This window comes from Equus przewalskii, chromosome 22 (genome assembly GCF_037783145.1).
Source record: "Equus przewalskii isolate Varuska chromosome 22, EquPr2, whole genome shotgun sequence".
Taxonomy (NCBI): domain Eukaryota; kingdom Metazoa; phylum Chordata; class Mammalia; order Perissodactyla; family Equidae; genus Equus; species Equus przewalskii.
This window is the reverse complement of record NC_091852.1, coordinates 39,154,619-39,170,808: the sequence shown is the minus strand read 5'-3', so window position 1 is coordinate 39,170,808 and position 16,190 is coordinate 39,154,619. Positions and strand designations below refer to the sequence as shown.

General features: G+C 43.3%; 1 protein-coding gene across 7 annotated transcripts in view; it reads right to left on the bottom strand.

Annotated features, from left to right (window-relative positions):
* Window positions 1-252: 252 nt before the first annotated feature.
* LOC103544582 (S-methyl-5'-thioadenosine phosphorylase) overlaps window positions 253-16,190 on the bottom strand; it is a 31,977-nt gene continuing 16,039 nt past the window's right edge. For 4 of the 7 annotated variants that reach the window (XM_070589704.1, XM_070589702.1, XM_070589703.1 and 1 more), the window contains 4 exons: window positions 10,661-10,763; window positions 6,475-6,714; window positions 3,792-3,914; window positions 253-1,182 (listed from right to left, as the gene is read on the bottom strand). In XM_070589704.1, the coding sequence (XP_070445805.1) occupies window positions 1,144-1,182; window positions 3,792-3,914; window positions 6,475-6,714; window positions 10,661-10,763 (505 nt within the window). In that variant the 3' untranslated portion in view covers window positions 253-1,143. Of the gene's footprint in view, window positions 1,183-3,791; window positions 3,915-3,994; window positions 6,715-10,660; window positions 10,764-16,190 lie in introns of all 7 variants that reach the window. The other 3 variants (XR_011531320.1, XR_011531318.1, XR_011531319.1) reach the window with 2 other exon arrangements.

Here is a 16,190-nt window from a genome sequence, read left to right as displayed (position 1 = left end):
AAATATCTGGCACACTATATGTATATACATAGTTCCTTAAATAGTGTACCTTTAAGACTCAGTATTAAACACCCAGCTTTTCTCAAGTTGTTGCAAACTCAAATATCATTCTGACTATGTAGTCATTAGCGATCTTCTTTTGTAACAAAATAAGTTGGAACTCAAACAGAACTCCTCTTAGTATTACCATCTTAAATTTGGCTTCATTATCAGAAACAGTGTGTTTTCAAGACCTGGATCTTTCTAAGTCCATTTTTATTTTTAAAAAAACTTTATTTGATTATATTCATTGTATAAAAATGTGAAGAGACAGAAAAATATAAATAAAATTGAAATTTCCCAGTATCCCTCTCCCACATACAGTAACAAAAGATTACATATATCTTTCCAATCTTTTGGTACATTTAGGTACAGAATTTTAAAACAAAATCAGTAAAGTGCTTATATATGTTTTTTCATTTCATATTATAGAGTCACCACTTCTTTAGAACATCAAATATTATGTGAAAACATGACCTCTAGTTGGCTATTTCACAATCTAGTGTTAAATTATAATTTACCTCCAATTTTTGGATTTTCAGATTGTTTTGAATATTTGTTATTATAACTAACACTCTATTGGACATACTTCTTTATACCTAATTCTTTGTATGTATCTCCAATAATGTTTTAAAGATAAATTCCTAGGAGTAACCAGCACAAAGGGTGTATTTTTTAAGCCTTTTGATACATTTTACCAAAGTGCCCTCCAAAAAGATTGTATCAATTTACAGTCACACCAATAAATGACCTAAGAGTCCCATTTCTTCTTCTTATTCCTTGCCAACATAGGAAATTAGATGCCACCTCCCACCATTTATTGTTACAAATTTAATGGGGGAGGGTGAATGATATCTTCTTGTCTTTTTTCTAAAGTGTAAGAATTTTCTAGACACTTGCTGGTCATCTGCTTTCCTTCTGTTTTCTGAAGCAGTCCATGGCTGAGAAAAGCCATCTCTGACTCGTGCAATGTCTTCTATGTTCTTCCTTAGCGTGCAAGGGCATTAAAGCTGCATGTCTTTTCCATTTTTTTAAAGTTAGGCAGGAATTCAATAAATGTGTAGAATGAGAAAGTCTTCTTCTCTTCTGGGCAGCCACACTGTTTTAATCTTTTGGTAATAAAACAGAAAACCGGGCCATATCCTGAAAGGAAGAAAGCAGGCACAGATTACGATCAGCCAAGAACTTACCACAGGCAGTGGGTTTACAGATGTGTGAGCATGATAATCACCTGGAGTGCTTGTTAAAAACCAGATTTTCATTTTATGGAGTGAGGTCTCAGGGGACATACACTTTTAACACACTCTCCAGAATATTCTCACATTCACCAAAGTTTGAAAATCATTAACCAGATGTGGGACATCCGGCGTCGCTCCGAACTCTTGGTCCCTCACTCTCCTTTCCTGTAAAGTGACGTCCATCACACTTATCTAGAGGACTGTTCTGATTCTCACTTATCTCCGTCCCCTTTCACATCCACCAGGACACAACCCTCGGTCTGGATTATCGTTTATGGGACCCCCATCTTTCATCTTATCCTGCTGAAAAAAAGTCCACTGAAATTTTAATATGTAGTATGTCCAAAAAGAGTAGGGTCTTCTTCATCACTGCAAGTCTCATGTATCTTTGCAAACCACAGCTGGACTTACAGTGGGTGCTCACTAAGCGTTTCTGGAATGAATTAGTGAGTGAATGAATGATATACATTTCAGTGCTGGGAGGACTGGAAACACGACCCCAGAATAAGGGGATTGGGGGTTCCTTCACGCTGTAGAATGGAGGCCACGATTCTCAACTGTGTCTAGAGCAGCAATTCTTCATTTCCTCTCTTTAGGTCACACATCCCACTTGGAGAATCTGATGAAAACTACACATACTAACGCTTTCTAAAAACGCATACATCCAAAACCACACAATTTTACACACACTTTCAGAAGCTTCCTAGAAGGAAAAGAGAACACTGATTTCTACCTTCCAAGCATTTTTACTTAAAAATGAAGCTGAAGTAAGAAATTATTGCTTGAGAAATTATCTTCAAGACTCTAGGGTCAAAAAGGGGTTAGTCAGGAAACTTAAATGAAGGAAAAAAAGCCCCCACCAAATCTTGCAGGTAACATTAACCCCAGGAACACAAAGTATGAATCACACTTCCCGCCAATCAATAGTGTGCTCATTTAGACAAGCTGAAGTCAGGCTGCTCTATTGCATTTTATGCATCTGAATGGAACTGTTGCTAGTTCAAACTGACATTCTCCAATTCTTAGAATTTATATTCTGTTTCCCTTTTCTTCATAATTCTAAGGGCTTCCTGCACTTCAGTTATGATGGCACATGTCTTGGGAGGAAGGAGCTGTCATTTATTCATTAATGAACATTTATCTCCTAGGTATACAGGTTGAAACTAAAAGTCGTATTTCCTGCTCCTTAGGGACTTGAAGTCTACTAGGGAAGACAGATTACAAATTCCAGTATCCCTGACTGTGCAGTCCTAAAGGCTGAGAGGCACCCTAGTTACACTGGTGCGCGTGAGCCTGCCTGTACCAGCTTGCAAGAAATGACTGTGTGTATCACTTCCCAGCTTATCAGGGGCTTCATGCTGATAGTTTGAAATCAGCTGTGCTGGAGAATTTATACCATGTAAATCAGGAAACACTATAAATCATGGCGCCTCCACACCCATCAGCTGTCAATCATTTACTACCCTATCATGTCATCACACTAAAACTGTCACTCTCGGTGCGGGGCTCCTCAGTGGTAATTCAGCAGTGTAGGAAGGGCTTACATCAACCTTTCAAGTCCCCTCTCAACTACTGCCATGAGACCCAAGAGCACAGGCGTGTTCTAGGAGACCTCAGGATATGCAGGCTACCCTCTCTGGATACCAGGTCAATGCGATATCTGACCAATGTGAGGCAACTCCTTATCTAATGTGCTTGATCAGAGAGTTATAAAATGTCCAAATAAAAATCATGCATCTCTGAGCTTGTCAGTCAGTTTAAATTATAGTCTGGGAATTAATACAGTCATGCTTCGCTTAACCATGGGGCTATGTTCTGAGAACTGTGCTGTTAGTGATTTCGTTGTGTGAACAACCTACAGTGCACTTACACAAACCTAGATAGTACAGCCTACCACACACCCAGGCTATATGGTACTAATCTTATGGGACCGCGGTCACATATGCAGTCCATTGTTGATCAAAATGTCATTATGCAGCACACGACTACACTGGAGCTGAAAAGCTACCAATATGCAACCCATCTGACGTTCACCATGAATTACTGTCTTCACGTGATGCAACATTAACCGTAAGCAGACAGCCCCCAGCACCATTTTGGTATTGCTATGTCAGTGTCTCAGCTTTAAAGGCTGCCGACACTTTGCATGGATCTGCCAAAGAGAAAACAGCTTTGTCAGCAATGTAAGGTTCGGGCAGAGAAGGCACTATGAATCTTCGGAAGACTTAGAGACACACTGCAGAACGGGACAGTGCCAACAACCTGGCAGACTAGATAAGAAAACGCTCCCCACCTCACCTTCCAATGGTCTTGCATTACGAGGCAGAATATATGACTACTCAGTTTCACAAATGGTTAGGATGGTATACTATAAATGACATGAAAATTTGTAGAAAACCTCTAGGCTAGTAGAAAATACATGAGTAGAGGGACCAAGGTTGAAGTGCAAATAAGAGGAAAAGGCAGCTGAGGGCCTATGGAAGCGTCTGCTTGCAGATGGCTGAGGATACTCACCTTCAGAGTACGAAGAGTCTCTGACCATTCCATGGACCCTACCTGGGGTATGGTACTGAGGAGTAAACTTGTGGCTTTATTGGCATTTTCTTTCAGGGTCTTTAAAATCCGGTCCACTGAAACCTAGAGAAACAACGGCACAGGATGTTGCCAGAAATTAAAAATTCCACTGCTGTTCATGGAATGTTTTCCTGAGCTCCTACCTGACCTGCGTGGTCAGTTTACCCCAGTTTCAATCTGGAGCCCTGCAAGCTGGGCATTTATCAAGATGGTCTTGGTCCCAGTGGGGAGGTCTTGGAGTAACTCAATGATATTTCTAAAAAGCACCGCTGGTTTTCAATATGGTGTCTGAGGAACTCCCTCAGATGTATAATGTGCGAGCATGCTCTGGAAAGCTCTGTCTATTCTCTCCATGTCCAGAGAATGAATTCCAGTCTTAAAACTGTTGCCAAACTGGATAACCAGTCAGAAGATCAGCACATTTCCCTTTAGAGAAGTCTTCCAATAAAGAAAGATGATGGAATCAATGGATCATCATTTTTCATGTTACAGCTCCCAATGAATCAATGAATGGATGGCTAAGATCACAAAACAAAAATAACTAAAACCAAATGAACAACTCATTTTAATGTGCTTCCTGATGGAAAAACAAATCACTACATATGACACCTGAGTGTGATCAAACCTGTAGATCCAGCTGCCAATTTACAGAAAACAACAGACGACAGAACAACCTGCTAACCTACCCTAAGGAGACGATTTCAGCAATTTAGACTGTGGGAAACTCTATGGGACAAAAAACCTGATTTCTTTTTGGATAACATCATTTATGATATTTGCAATAACTAGAAACTTGAACTTTGGCTATATTAAGGAATTATTGCTTGAATGTGATAACTATGATGCAGTTATGTTAGATATCTCCTGACATGTTAATGGATAAAATTATGGATGAGAGCGTAGATGAAATACAATTGACTGTAAGTTGATGTGATAATGGTTGACGCTGGATTCTGGATTCATGGTAGTTCATACTATTGCCTACTTTGTACATGACTAAAATTGCCTCACAAGGAAAAGCTGGAACCAGTTGTGATTATAAAATGGACAATGAGAGGTATAGAACTTGTCGCACTTCACTATGCTTAGAAAACCTCTAAGATTCAGGGTCACCATGAATGTAGTTTTCTCTCTATTTCCTGGAGTATAAGGTCCAGACACTTCTCACAAACACCAAAATGTGTTTAGAAAAAAATGATGAGCACCATAGCAGAGGGAAGGGCCCACTACTGTGGGAACACAAAGCAGTGACAACTTGGGTGCCTGCCAGCTACAGGTAAACACATGTCTTAAGTGGAGTCATTGAATGCAGTCATAAAGCATCCAAGACATCTACCCTACATTTACTCTTTTCCTGTGACTGATATTTCATAAAGAATCGGACCTCTCTTTCCTCTTCTTTGTTCCTGCTCCAGGGCTCCACCCAAAACGCCCTTTCTACTAACCTCCTCACATTCAAATCTAATCTAATCTAATCAAAAGGTTCAGCTCAAATCTCAAAAGTTTCCTTCTTCACAAACTTGTTTTTGATCTCCCCACCCCCAACTCCATCCTAGCTCCCATCTGAGGACCACCCTCCTAGGAGCAGCACTATTCCAGTTGCTCAGCATATATCATTTGGTTTAACTCTCCTAGTTACCCTGCAAGGTCAGAATTGCAACTAAACAATTCACACCCGTCACCCCCAAGCCCCGGCTCCATCCTAGAGAAGAGTAATGGGGTAAATAATGGGCCCAGTGTCCCAGGTAAATGGAACAATGGCAACATGAAGATGGGTTTAGCAACACAAAAACCTTCCCCCCACGCCAGGCTGCACATCTGGTTTGAAGCACAGTGACACACATGGCTGGCTGAGATGATGCCATCTTGGACTCTGCCTTCCTTGTGGCATTTAACAGTATTTACCTTCACGCCTTTCCACTTACACAGGGTTCAGTTTCTCTGCTTTTAACTGAAGTAGCTCTAACTGTATGCTTTCCAAACTCCCTGTGGCCAACTAAAGGGAAGCACTGTTAGCTCTGCAGAGGAGGAGACAAACGTCACCAGGCTGAGCACAAAGCCAAGGCAGGAAGCAATCTGCTCTCACACTGGTTTGCATAACCTTTACCCCTCGCCCCTCCCCAAAACCAAAGCATTAGCCCCTTAGGGACTTGTCTGTTTGCTGTCGTGTTCCTACACCAAGGATGGTATCCAGTCAGGGTAAGTTAAACAGACAGGTATGAATATAGAGTCCTCTTACCAGGAAGACGTAATAGGTTTCTCCCTTTGAAAACAAACATAATAAACAGCAGCACAGCATAAGGAAATTATCACCAAAAGACCCTTTATCATTAAAATAAGGCCCAAGTCTCAGTATGATCCCCAACATGCCTACAATGTACTGTTCATTGTTGACCCTTGGATAACAGTGTCTTTTTCTTCCCTATGAAGATCTTTGTTCTTAACTTCCAGTGGGAACTACAGAAAGTATGTGGCAACGTATGAAAAGCTGACTTTACAACCTGGTAGCAGGACACTTTCTGGAACTAGTGCGAGAGAGACAAATAGTTAAGACACTCTCTTAATGGCTCTCAAGGCACCTGGAAACCCAGGCCATACTCGTCCAGAAGAGAATTCCACCTACCTCTTCCTCATTCTCCTTCCAGCAATCATAATCTGTTGCCAAGGCGATGCTGGCATAGCAAATTCCAGCCTCCTTAGCAAGGACCGCCTCTGGAACTGTGGTCATGTTGATAACATCCGCCCCCCAGGCGCGGAACATGAAGCTTTCTGCCCGGGAGCTAAAACGAGGTCCCTCGATTGTGACCATTGTCCCTTTTGAGTGGCACCGGAGTCCTAGCTTCTTAGCATTCTCTATGAGGACCTAGAAAAGAAACAACCACAAACTCAAAACGTACAAACACAAGTAGAGCTTAGTATTTTATTCTTTCCCTGAGGTTTAATAAGTTAATTCCTTAGTTAACGTCTTTTACAGTGAGTGCCTAGGACCCGCAGGTCCTCAGAGAGAACCTGGGAAATCACAGAAGGGTGCTTCCTAGACGCTCAGCCACTTACTTAATCTTGTTCCCCAGCCCCTGCAGACAGCTCACGCACGGCTACAAGAGCAAACAGCGAGCTTTTTCTATCCACCAGGCATTTGTAGACATACTGGAATCTCAGTGACTTCTTAACAGCTTGAAGAGACTCAGCTGGGCTGTGAACGTGAGCTTGGATCTGAGCTCTTCACCTCCAAGGCTGAGCTCAGGGGCCACTGCTCACCCACATCTCCTCAGAGAGACGCGCTGAGAACTGCTTGCCAGCCCCTGAGAAATTACGCTCATTGCCCTTACAAAATCTGAAGACTTTTGTAAAAGCATTTCTTTGGTTAGAAAGTGATTTCTTCATAATCTCCTTTGTCTGCTGCCTCTCCAGGGACGTATGGTCAAAACAGAACGAGGCCACACTGATTTTTTTCTTTCCAGGGATAAACTTACCTTGGCATCCCTTTAGTGGCAAGGCCACACAGGGGCTTTAGAAAAATTATTTAAAAGTTTGATCACTTTTTCCAGTGTCTGATTAATATTGCACGTCTAACTTTCAGGTTATTAATTTCATTTTTTCTTAGCCTGTGCTTCAACACTCTTCTTTAATTAAAAAAAAATTAGTCTTTTAAACTTAACTGTTAACCTACTCAAGCACTGATGAAAATTCACTTAACCTTTGTATGACTTAGTTTTCTCATCTGTAAAAGGGGACTGATAATGTATAACTCAGACATATTGTGAAAATTAAATAAGCTAAGGAAGATACAGCACAGAACCGTGTTGGGCACAGCGTCAACACTATATAAATGCTAAACTGGTCTCCTAACAATTAACACCGGCAGCTTCTAAAATGTTTACCAAATAACTGGCAAAGGTTCCTGGGATACTACACATATAAAAAGGAGTGACTCAAAGTCAATCGAAGGCTGCAATCTAGGCCAAAGTCTTGCCTGCACATGTCTGAACCACATAAGCGAATTAACCTAGCTCCTTAAAAATAACTCATACTGTGCCATGGCATTGGGAGAAAGAATTTTAACAAGCGTCTTGGCAACTCCAAATTTAGAACCATGACAAGTCACAGACAATGAACAGCTGATGCTACATCAGGCTGATTTATCCTACAGATGCTGAAAATAAGATTATGCTTAGTCGCAACTTCTCCCCAAAGAGCACAGGTCATGCATTCAAGGGCCTAAACCACTCCTTCCTTCCCTGACCCCCGCCATTTTCTTTTTCAAAATTAAGATACAACCAGCTCAGCCCCGAAGGTTTTAAAGACACTAGATGTCTTTAAAAATCCCGAATAACCAAGCTGCATGTCTCGGCCACACTTCCGAGTGCTTCCAGAGATGTGTGAGGGAAGATCCCAACTACCGCGTGCCACTGGCCTGCGGCACCTAAGTCCGCCCATCACCCTGGGAGGTGGGTACTATGATGGGGAGGAGGAGCAGGTGGAGGCTGTGGATGTGGACCAGCCACAGACAGACCCTGGGGCGGTGCCACCTGAACCAGTACCTTGCACCCCCATGAGAACCGCTAATGCCATCCCAAGGGACCAGAAATACAAACCACAGGCTGAGACGTCTCTGGGTCTGAGGCTAAGATGCTTTCACTTCCATGTCTTGAGTAATCATAATGGAACTTTTGAATGTATTGCCATCATCACAAATGCATATTAGCAATATTATATCACCAGGCTAAATATACTTAATGTACCAGAATTTTCAGACTTTGTTTCAGATGCTCTCCTAAAGTGACTAGAAGTGACACTGCTCTGGGAATACGTAACACTTGCACACAGCTCAACATAAACAGTACAAAAGGATATTATTCTGTGACAAGTATTTCTTTCACCTGTGTCCTGGCAACCCCGTTCACCTCTCCAAGGGAAACCACTGTTACCAGTTTTTTGGTCAACTTCCCAGAAAGACGTATTTACATGCAAATATGTCCATATTAATCTCTTTATATATACACATATTTAACACAAATGGTAGGTACGGTACAACCGCTGTGCATCTTGCTTGCCACCTGACAATTCAACTGACAGTCCTTCCTCATGAGTACATGAAGGATCACATGAACGGTGACAGTGAAAGTGATAATTACCAAGGGTTGCACCATTTACTCTTCAAATTTTTGGATAATATTTAAAAATCTCTTTTAGAGTACAGAAGAATAAAGGAATATTCTAGAGGCTTACTTTTCATATTTTCTTAAACCTCCTTCCCCAGCACTCTTTAGTTTTTACATGGGGGTCCTTGGCTTGGCTAGACTAATAATAGCTGAATTCATTCGGTCTCAAGGGAGGTCAAACTGTACTACTGGAATTCACATTTACATAGGCTCAGCATACAGCACGAGCACTCCCTCCGCCACCTCTACTCCTAGTGACACAGATCACTATTTTCTGCCTGAGACCAGATCTCAGATCTCATACTAACATGCATTTTCTCTCCCTAGTCCATTTCTTACCAAGCTGCCCCCATTTTGAAATGGACGAGAATTTTATATCCATCTGATTTCCCCTGGAGAGCAGATTTATTACGTGGACAGATCAGTGTTTCAGAGGGAAGGCCAGCAGCACATCCTGATGCGTTCTGCTGATAACCACCCAGAAACACATACATCTAAATACATACATTCACACAAACTGAACCTGCCTTTTTTTTTAAACAAGTAAAACATTTACTTTCACAGAAGTTAGAGAAGGTACACACAGTGGTCTACCTGAAACGGCCCCACAACCCCCGGCTTTGGATTCCAGATTTTTGTTGGAGACCAGAGTGAGGTGCCCTGCTGTGAACTAGAAGGAAACCAGTGGCACAGGATTACGCAGGCTAAACAGAAAAGCTAAACTAAACCTACTTTCCATAGGCAGGTGATAAGATTATCTGAATGAAGAACATGTTTAGGTATTTATATTCTCTAAGCTAATTTATAAAGCAGATTTGACCAGGCAGTTTTCCTCTGACAATATTTCTGATCTGTTGGGTCCCACCTGACTGATAATCTGGGATTATCAGACAAGCACCATTGTGGACCGAGTGACGGACGCTGAGTCGTGGTACCATTTTCATCCTCTGAGAGCTGAGGCTGCGCTTCCGCCCCTTCCACCACCACTGGCCTTTGTAGGGCCGCCCCTCTGTCTGAGCTTTTACTATAATCCCGGAGGGGAGGATGGACAGTAATGGCCGAACTCAGCTCAAAGCAAATGATGCCAATCTGACAATTTACAGATTATCAATAGTAATTTAATTTATAAAAGAAGTAAGCAGTCATTGGCTATCTCATAACTGACAGAAACTGTTCCAAGTATTTTGTAAGTATTAACTCTTTTCTCTCTCAGTCCTATAAGGTACATGTTATCATCACCCTCATTTTACAAATGAGGAAACTTAAGCTCAGAGGCATTAAGTAACTTATCCAATGACACACAGCTATTACGCTGAAGAGGAGAGATTTGACCCCAAGTAATCTAATTCCAGACTGGATACTCTTGACTAATATGCTATCATATAACAAATTATTTAGAAAGTATCCTGACAGGAAAATCTAAACTTATAAAAAAAGCAGGTTGCAACTTTGAGGGAGTTAGCTTACAAATGATTGATAGTAGCAGAGGCATTATTAGCAAAGGGAAACAGCTCTTCATTAAACCTTGCATGAGAAACAAATTTGAGGGGGAAAAGAGACCACATGCTGAGCCAATTCATCTAACTCTAGATGCCACCCCAAGTCCTTATGATTTATTGTGGTGCACCTTCCACAAAGTCTACGCACCTCTCTCGTTTTGGGGCAGAACGGGTCAGCCGCTGGAATATGGCACACTCCTCTGGCACAGGGGGAGCTTCCGTCATAGAAGGTCTGAGGTCTCTTGGTGGTCCTACAAAGCAAAGTGAAAGGTTTTTGGGTTTTCTTAAAGCCATCTCCCATCCTCTGGGGGCTGGTGAATCAACTGCATCCAGGCCAAGCTGTCGGTCCTCACTCCAGAATCAACAGCTCTGAACAAGTTGAAGACAACAGTAAGAAAAGCAGCTCCGAGATGGTATTCAGCTTGTCTGGCTCTGGGTCGATGGCTACATGCTTTCCAACGGGAATTAAAATGTCTGTGGTCTGGCGGCTGTGACACGATAACCACACTGGACTGTAGGGACAAATCATCTGCGGGCTCAGGAGGGCAGGTGACGCACTTCAGAAGTCAATAGGAAACTTTCAATCATCGCAGATGTAGAGGCTTGTACAGTGAACGCCATATATACCCATCACCTAGACTCAGCAATTTCCAAAAGTTTGTCAAACTTGCTTCATCTGTTAGATTTTCCAGGGTTGCAAAACCAAACATCGTCATTTTATCCCTACCTCAGATCCACCAAAATATGTGGATTATTTTCCACTGAAATGTCATTATCACATCTGATAGAAATAACATCAATTCCTCAGCATCACATAATACTAAGGCCATATGCAAATTTTCCTGATGGCCTCAAAAATGTCTTTTTCTAACAGTTGCATTGACAATTTCAGGTCATGTCTCTAAATTGAGAGTAATTCCTCCCCTCCACCCTGTCTTCTTTTTCATGCCTTTGACCCATTGAAGAAAGCAGCTGTTTGCCCTGCTCCACATTTGGGAATCTGTCTCTTTGCTGCCCTGTTTAGCTTGTTCCTCTCCCTGCCATACTTCGTTCTATAGTCTCTTAGTTCAGTTTCTTTGATAAAATATTTTCAAACCCACAAAAGAGAGGCTATAATTAACCCAGTGCCAAGTCACCCAGCAATTTCTCACCCGAAGTTTTCAGAATAGGCCACTTTCTACATCCATTACATTGTTCTAAACTTAAACTCATGAGTAACACAGGAAAAAGTCCTCCGTGCTCTGCAGGAATGAAAATCCAGTCCCTGTGCTTCCCAACCCTTGGGCTTACGTGTCTTTTTTTTTTTTTTTCATTAAAGACTGGCACCTGAGCTAACATCTGTTGCCAATCTTCCTTTTCTTTTCTTCATCTTCTTCTCCCCAAAGCCCCCCAGGACATGGTTGTACATTATAGTTGTAGGGCTTTCTGGCTCTGCCATTGGGACGCTGCCTCAGCATGGCTCGATGAGCAGTGCTAGGTCTGCGCCCAGGATCCGAATGGGGGAAACCCTGGGCCACGGAATCAAAGCGCACGAATTTAATTACTTGGCCGTGGGGCTGGCCTCTGTCACATGTATCCTAAGGGAAATGCTAAGTTAACCCCAAAGCAGTTCCAATGGGGTTAAGAACATTGGAATGACTGTTCCAGCCTGGATAAACAGGCTTTTCTCTTTTTGTAAAACTGACCAACCAAGTGCCACGTACTCCAGGCTCCGGCTCGCTTTCACCCTTCAATGAGTCAAGTATTAGCAACATCCCCGTTTACACCCATGTTTAAATATGAAACAGGGCCGCAGAAACCTCAAGCCGCTACATTCCAATAGGCTTTGATGTGATAACATCTCCATCTTATAAGTCAAATATGGGAGTTCAGGTGAGAAACTACTTCTCTCAAGAGGGTAGAGATCAGAAATCTTAGGAATCAATCCAATCCCTCATTTAGCAGATGAGAGACTAAGCGACAAAGGAATTTGGGGGCAGAGACAGGAAGCCATTGTGGACGTCCTCACTTCCAAGCTGGGGCTTCCTCCGCTGCATTCCTCAAGCAGAACCTAACCCGGGCCTCAGGCACAACCGGCCAACGTGTCAACAGCATTTTGCAGAAAACGCTTGGCATTAGGATCTACACCTGCTTTCTTTATCTTAATTTTTTGGTCATATTTTTCTCATTGTAAAAATAACACAAAACCTTTATCTACAAAAAATTCCTGATAAAGGGAATTATTAAAAAGTAAGAATCTTATTCTTGTCCTTACAGATGATGTTAGCTAGCCTCACCTTGAGATATTTCTGATAGTGACAGAAGCAGTTTGAGAGCTCTTACTAGTCCCTACTATTTTTCTCTTGGTAAGGAAGCTTGGCCCTGAGCTACCATCTGTTGCAAATCTTCCTCTTTTTGCTTGAGGAAGATTATTGCTGAGCTAACATCTCTGCTAATCTTCCCCTGTTTCAGATGTGGGATGCCACCACAGCATGGCGTGATGAGTGGTGTGTAGGTCCACATCCGGGATCCAAACCTGGGGCCACCACAGCGGAGCATGCGAACTTAACCACTACGCCACTGGGCCGGCCCCCACATCATTTTTTTTAACTTAATATAATGTGGGCGTCTTCCCAAACAGGTCACAGATCTAGTTGTTCCTTTCAATACATGCATGATAAATATGGTGAATTGAATACCTTTCAATGATAATCATCAGGAATGATGTTGAAGAGGAGAAAGGTCACGTGTGGAAATGGCTGGAATCCCCTGCCCATGTGTGCCTTCCACGACATGGACAGTTAGTGGTTTGGGGTGAAAGAAATGCCATACAGTCAGTCCTCTCACACAGACAAATGACTCCCTACAAGTATCTGACAGTAACTGGGTTCAACAATGCAGGGTGTGTGCAAGGAAGGAAAACAGGAGTAGACAACAATGTGCCTCATGCTGTGAAAAAGCAGCTGGTGGGGAAACAGGCGTCTTGCTCCCGCTGCAAAATTCTCATCAGAAATCACTTGTACGCTCCACTGTGCACTGCATCACTAAGGTCAGGCTCTAAGAATGGGGTGGGTATCTGATGTGAGAGACGGTCACACCTTCCAGCTGCAAGGCTGAAAAGCAAAAACAAAACAGAAGCCAAGTGACTGCAATGTCCTGCTTCTAACTTTCCCAAGTCTTGCCTCAGAATTGGGTGAGGCTTCCCCGGGGCCCTCAACATGCCACAGGCAGGGATGTGCTTCCTCAGAGCCCTTTGTAGAAAGAAGAGTCACCACTGGGAGAGGAGGTAACAGCAACCACCCAGCACATAAGGAGACAGGCGGCTCTCCCAGCTGCTCCCTGGACGGCGGCAAATAGTCAGGCATGGAAGATCAGAAGGCACGAGATGGAAGCAGGTATACAACCCAAGAGAATAACAACCTAAAAGGCCTTATGGGACCTGAGAGCAGCTGAGCTTTCAGAATGCTGGCTCCGTTTCACGTGGCAAAGCTAAGGCTGGGGAGGGAAATCGACTTTGACTCCCTTATGAGGTCTTTCTTTCTCCCCCACTCACCATCCTGCTTCACTTCCCCACAGGTGACACTGTGAGTGCCAGGTGTACCCTGCACACACAAGGGTGTGTACCACGGGAGAAGAAACCCCAAGTTATGAATCTTGCAGTGTGTCCCTTATGAGATCCTTTTCAAGTATAAATAGCCCACAACAATAGGACAGACGAAAGGGCAGACAAATTCTTTCCCAAGCTCACATGGACCCTAGTAGAATGACTGTCAAGAAGTAGAACAAGTCCCATTCTTAACCACGTTTCAACATCAGTTGCCAAATGCCTTGTGGCTCTGACAATGGGGACGTCCACCAAGGCAGAAGAAATGGATTAATTAAACCCAGTACAGCAGGAGGTGTACGGCACTGAAGAAACTCACTGTGGACGATCCTCCAGCACGTTCTTGATAGGAATTGTATTTTTAATTTCTGGTTTATGAACAACACCGCACATGGAGCCCAGGACCCAGGGCGAGGGAAGTCAAGAAACCTGTCACTGTGCAATGAGAAGGGGACAGTGACAAAAGCGGCACATGCTTTTGGTGTTCAAATTCTAGATCAAGATCCATTTTGCTTTCCACAGCTGCTCTAATCATAAATGAAAGAAGGTTATTTTCACTTTAAATATAAACCAAGGCATTTCCTTGCACATCTGAGAAACAGATGCCAGGACTGACTGCACACACCCAGAAGTACCTGGAACGGCACCCTCCCCACCTGTCTGCTGTCCCGCTCTCTCCAGGTCAGTCACACCCAGGATCCCCCTGTCCTCGGCCCGGCTTTCAACTTTTCACAGGACAGAAAGTGGCATGAAAGAAAAAAATGATTTTCAGAAGAGAATGATCTCATTCTCGTAAGAGACCTTTCCAGCCTGTCAGACTCCTTCAAGGGTATACTTCATTTTTAGAGTAGAAATCTAATGTTTTTTAAAACAATCATAAAAATCAGAGCCCTTGTCACTCTGAATCTTAACGACCTCTAAGGCATGCTCAGCATGGCTCACATACCCAGTTGGTGTCCTTTCCCCTGTGCTGGGCACCGAGGGCGAAGAAAGCGACAGGTTTTAGTTCTGCCATCTATTAAATATAAGAGCCATATTTCATTCCGATTCTTTATCAAAGATTTCTGGCAGAGAGATTAGAACAATCCCTCTAGCATTTGAAGACCACTTTCGGACAAGGAATTTCTCCTAAGATGATGCTGGCAGTTACAGCGACAGGCAGATGTGTGTTTCTAGATCCGTGGCTGGAGAAGAATCCAGGAGTAGTGCAGAGAAGAGGGGGCAGAGATACACTGCAGTTCAACCCCTCATTCTGAAGAGGGGACCGAGGCCCACACAGGTCAAGGGACTTGCCCGAGGCCAAACAGACCCAGGACAAAACTTCCTGATCCAGTGCCCCTGCCCCGTGGCCGTAACCCCCTGGGCGGCTTGGCAGACCACTGCAATTCTATCAGACACGCTGCAGCCGTGGGGGTGGCCGGGTCCTCGGGCTACAAACTGCACAGCCTCCGGAGCTCAGCATCCCGGGCCTGGTGAGCGCACCAAGTGCAGGGACCCGGCGCCCACTTCCACACACCGAGACGCACTTTGTTCAAAAATGCACCATCAGTACACTGCATATTGGGCACTGCTCAAAGGCAAAAAGCTGATTCTCCTCTCGCCTGAGCCATTCAACATACTCACAGTGAATCACGTACGTGCCCAAGCCTGGTTAACTGCAAAACACGCGGCTCAACCAGTGGCAGTCTCATTTAGAAGACGCTGTCCAATGGCAATAGGACATGAGACACGTACGTAATTTTAAATTTTCTAGCGGCCCACATAAAAAAGTATGAGAAACAAGTAAAACTAGCTTTAATATCTCATCTAACCTAATACATCCAAAATGTTATCATTGCAATATGTAACCAACAGAAAATTTGAGATTACATTCTAAATGGTATTCCCTTAGGGATCCTCCTTTTACAGATCTTTTCTTCTGTTGTTACCAAATGATGTTAACCTCTGGACCCCTCTGCCCAACATGTCCACACTCACAACAACGGCACCCATTTATCAGGCAGGTAACATACGCTAGATCCCAGAAAGGCACTTGCTAGAGACACTGAACTCCCCACGCAAGACAAAGGAGGCAGCTTATCCACACAGCACATGA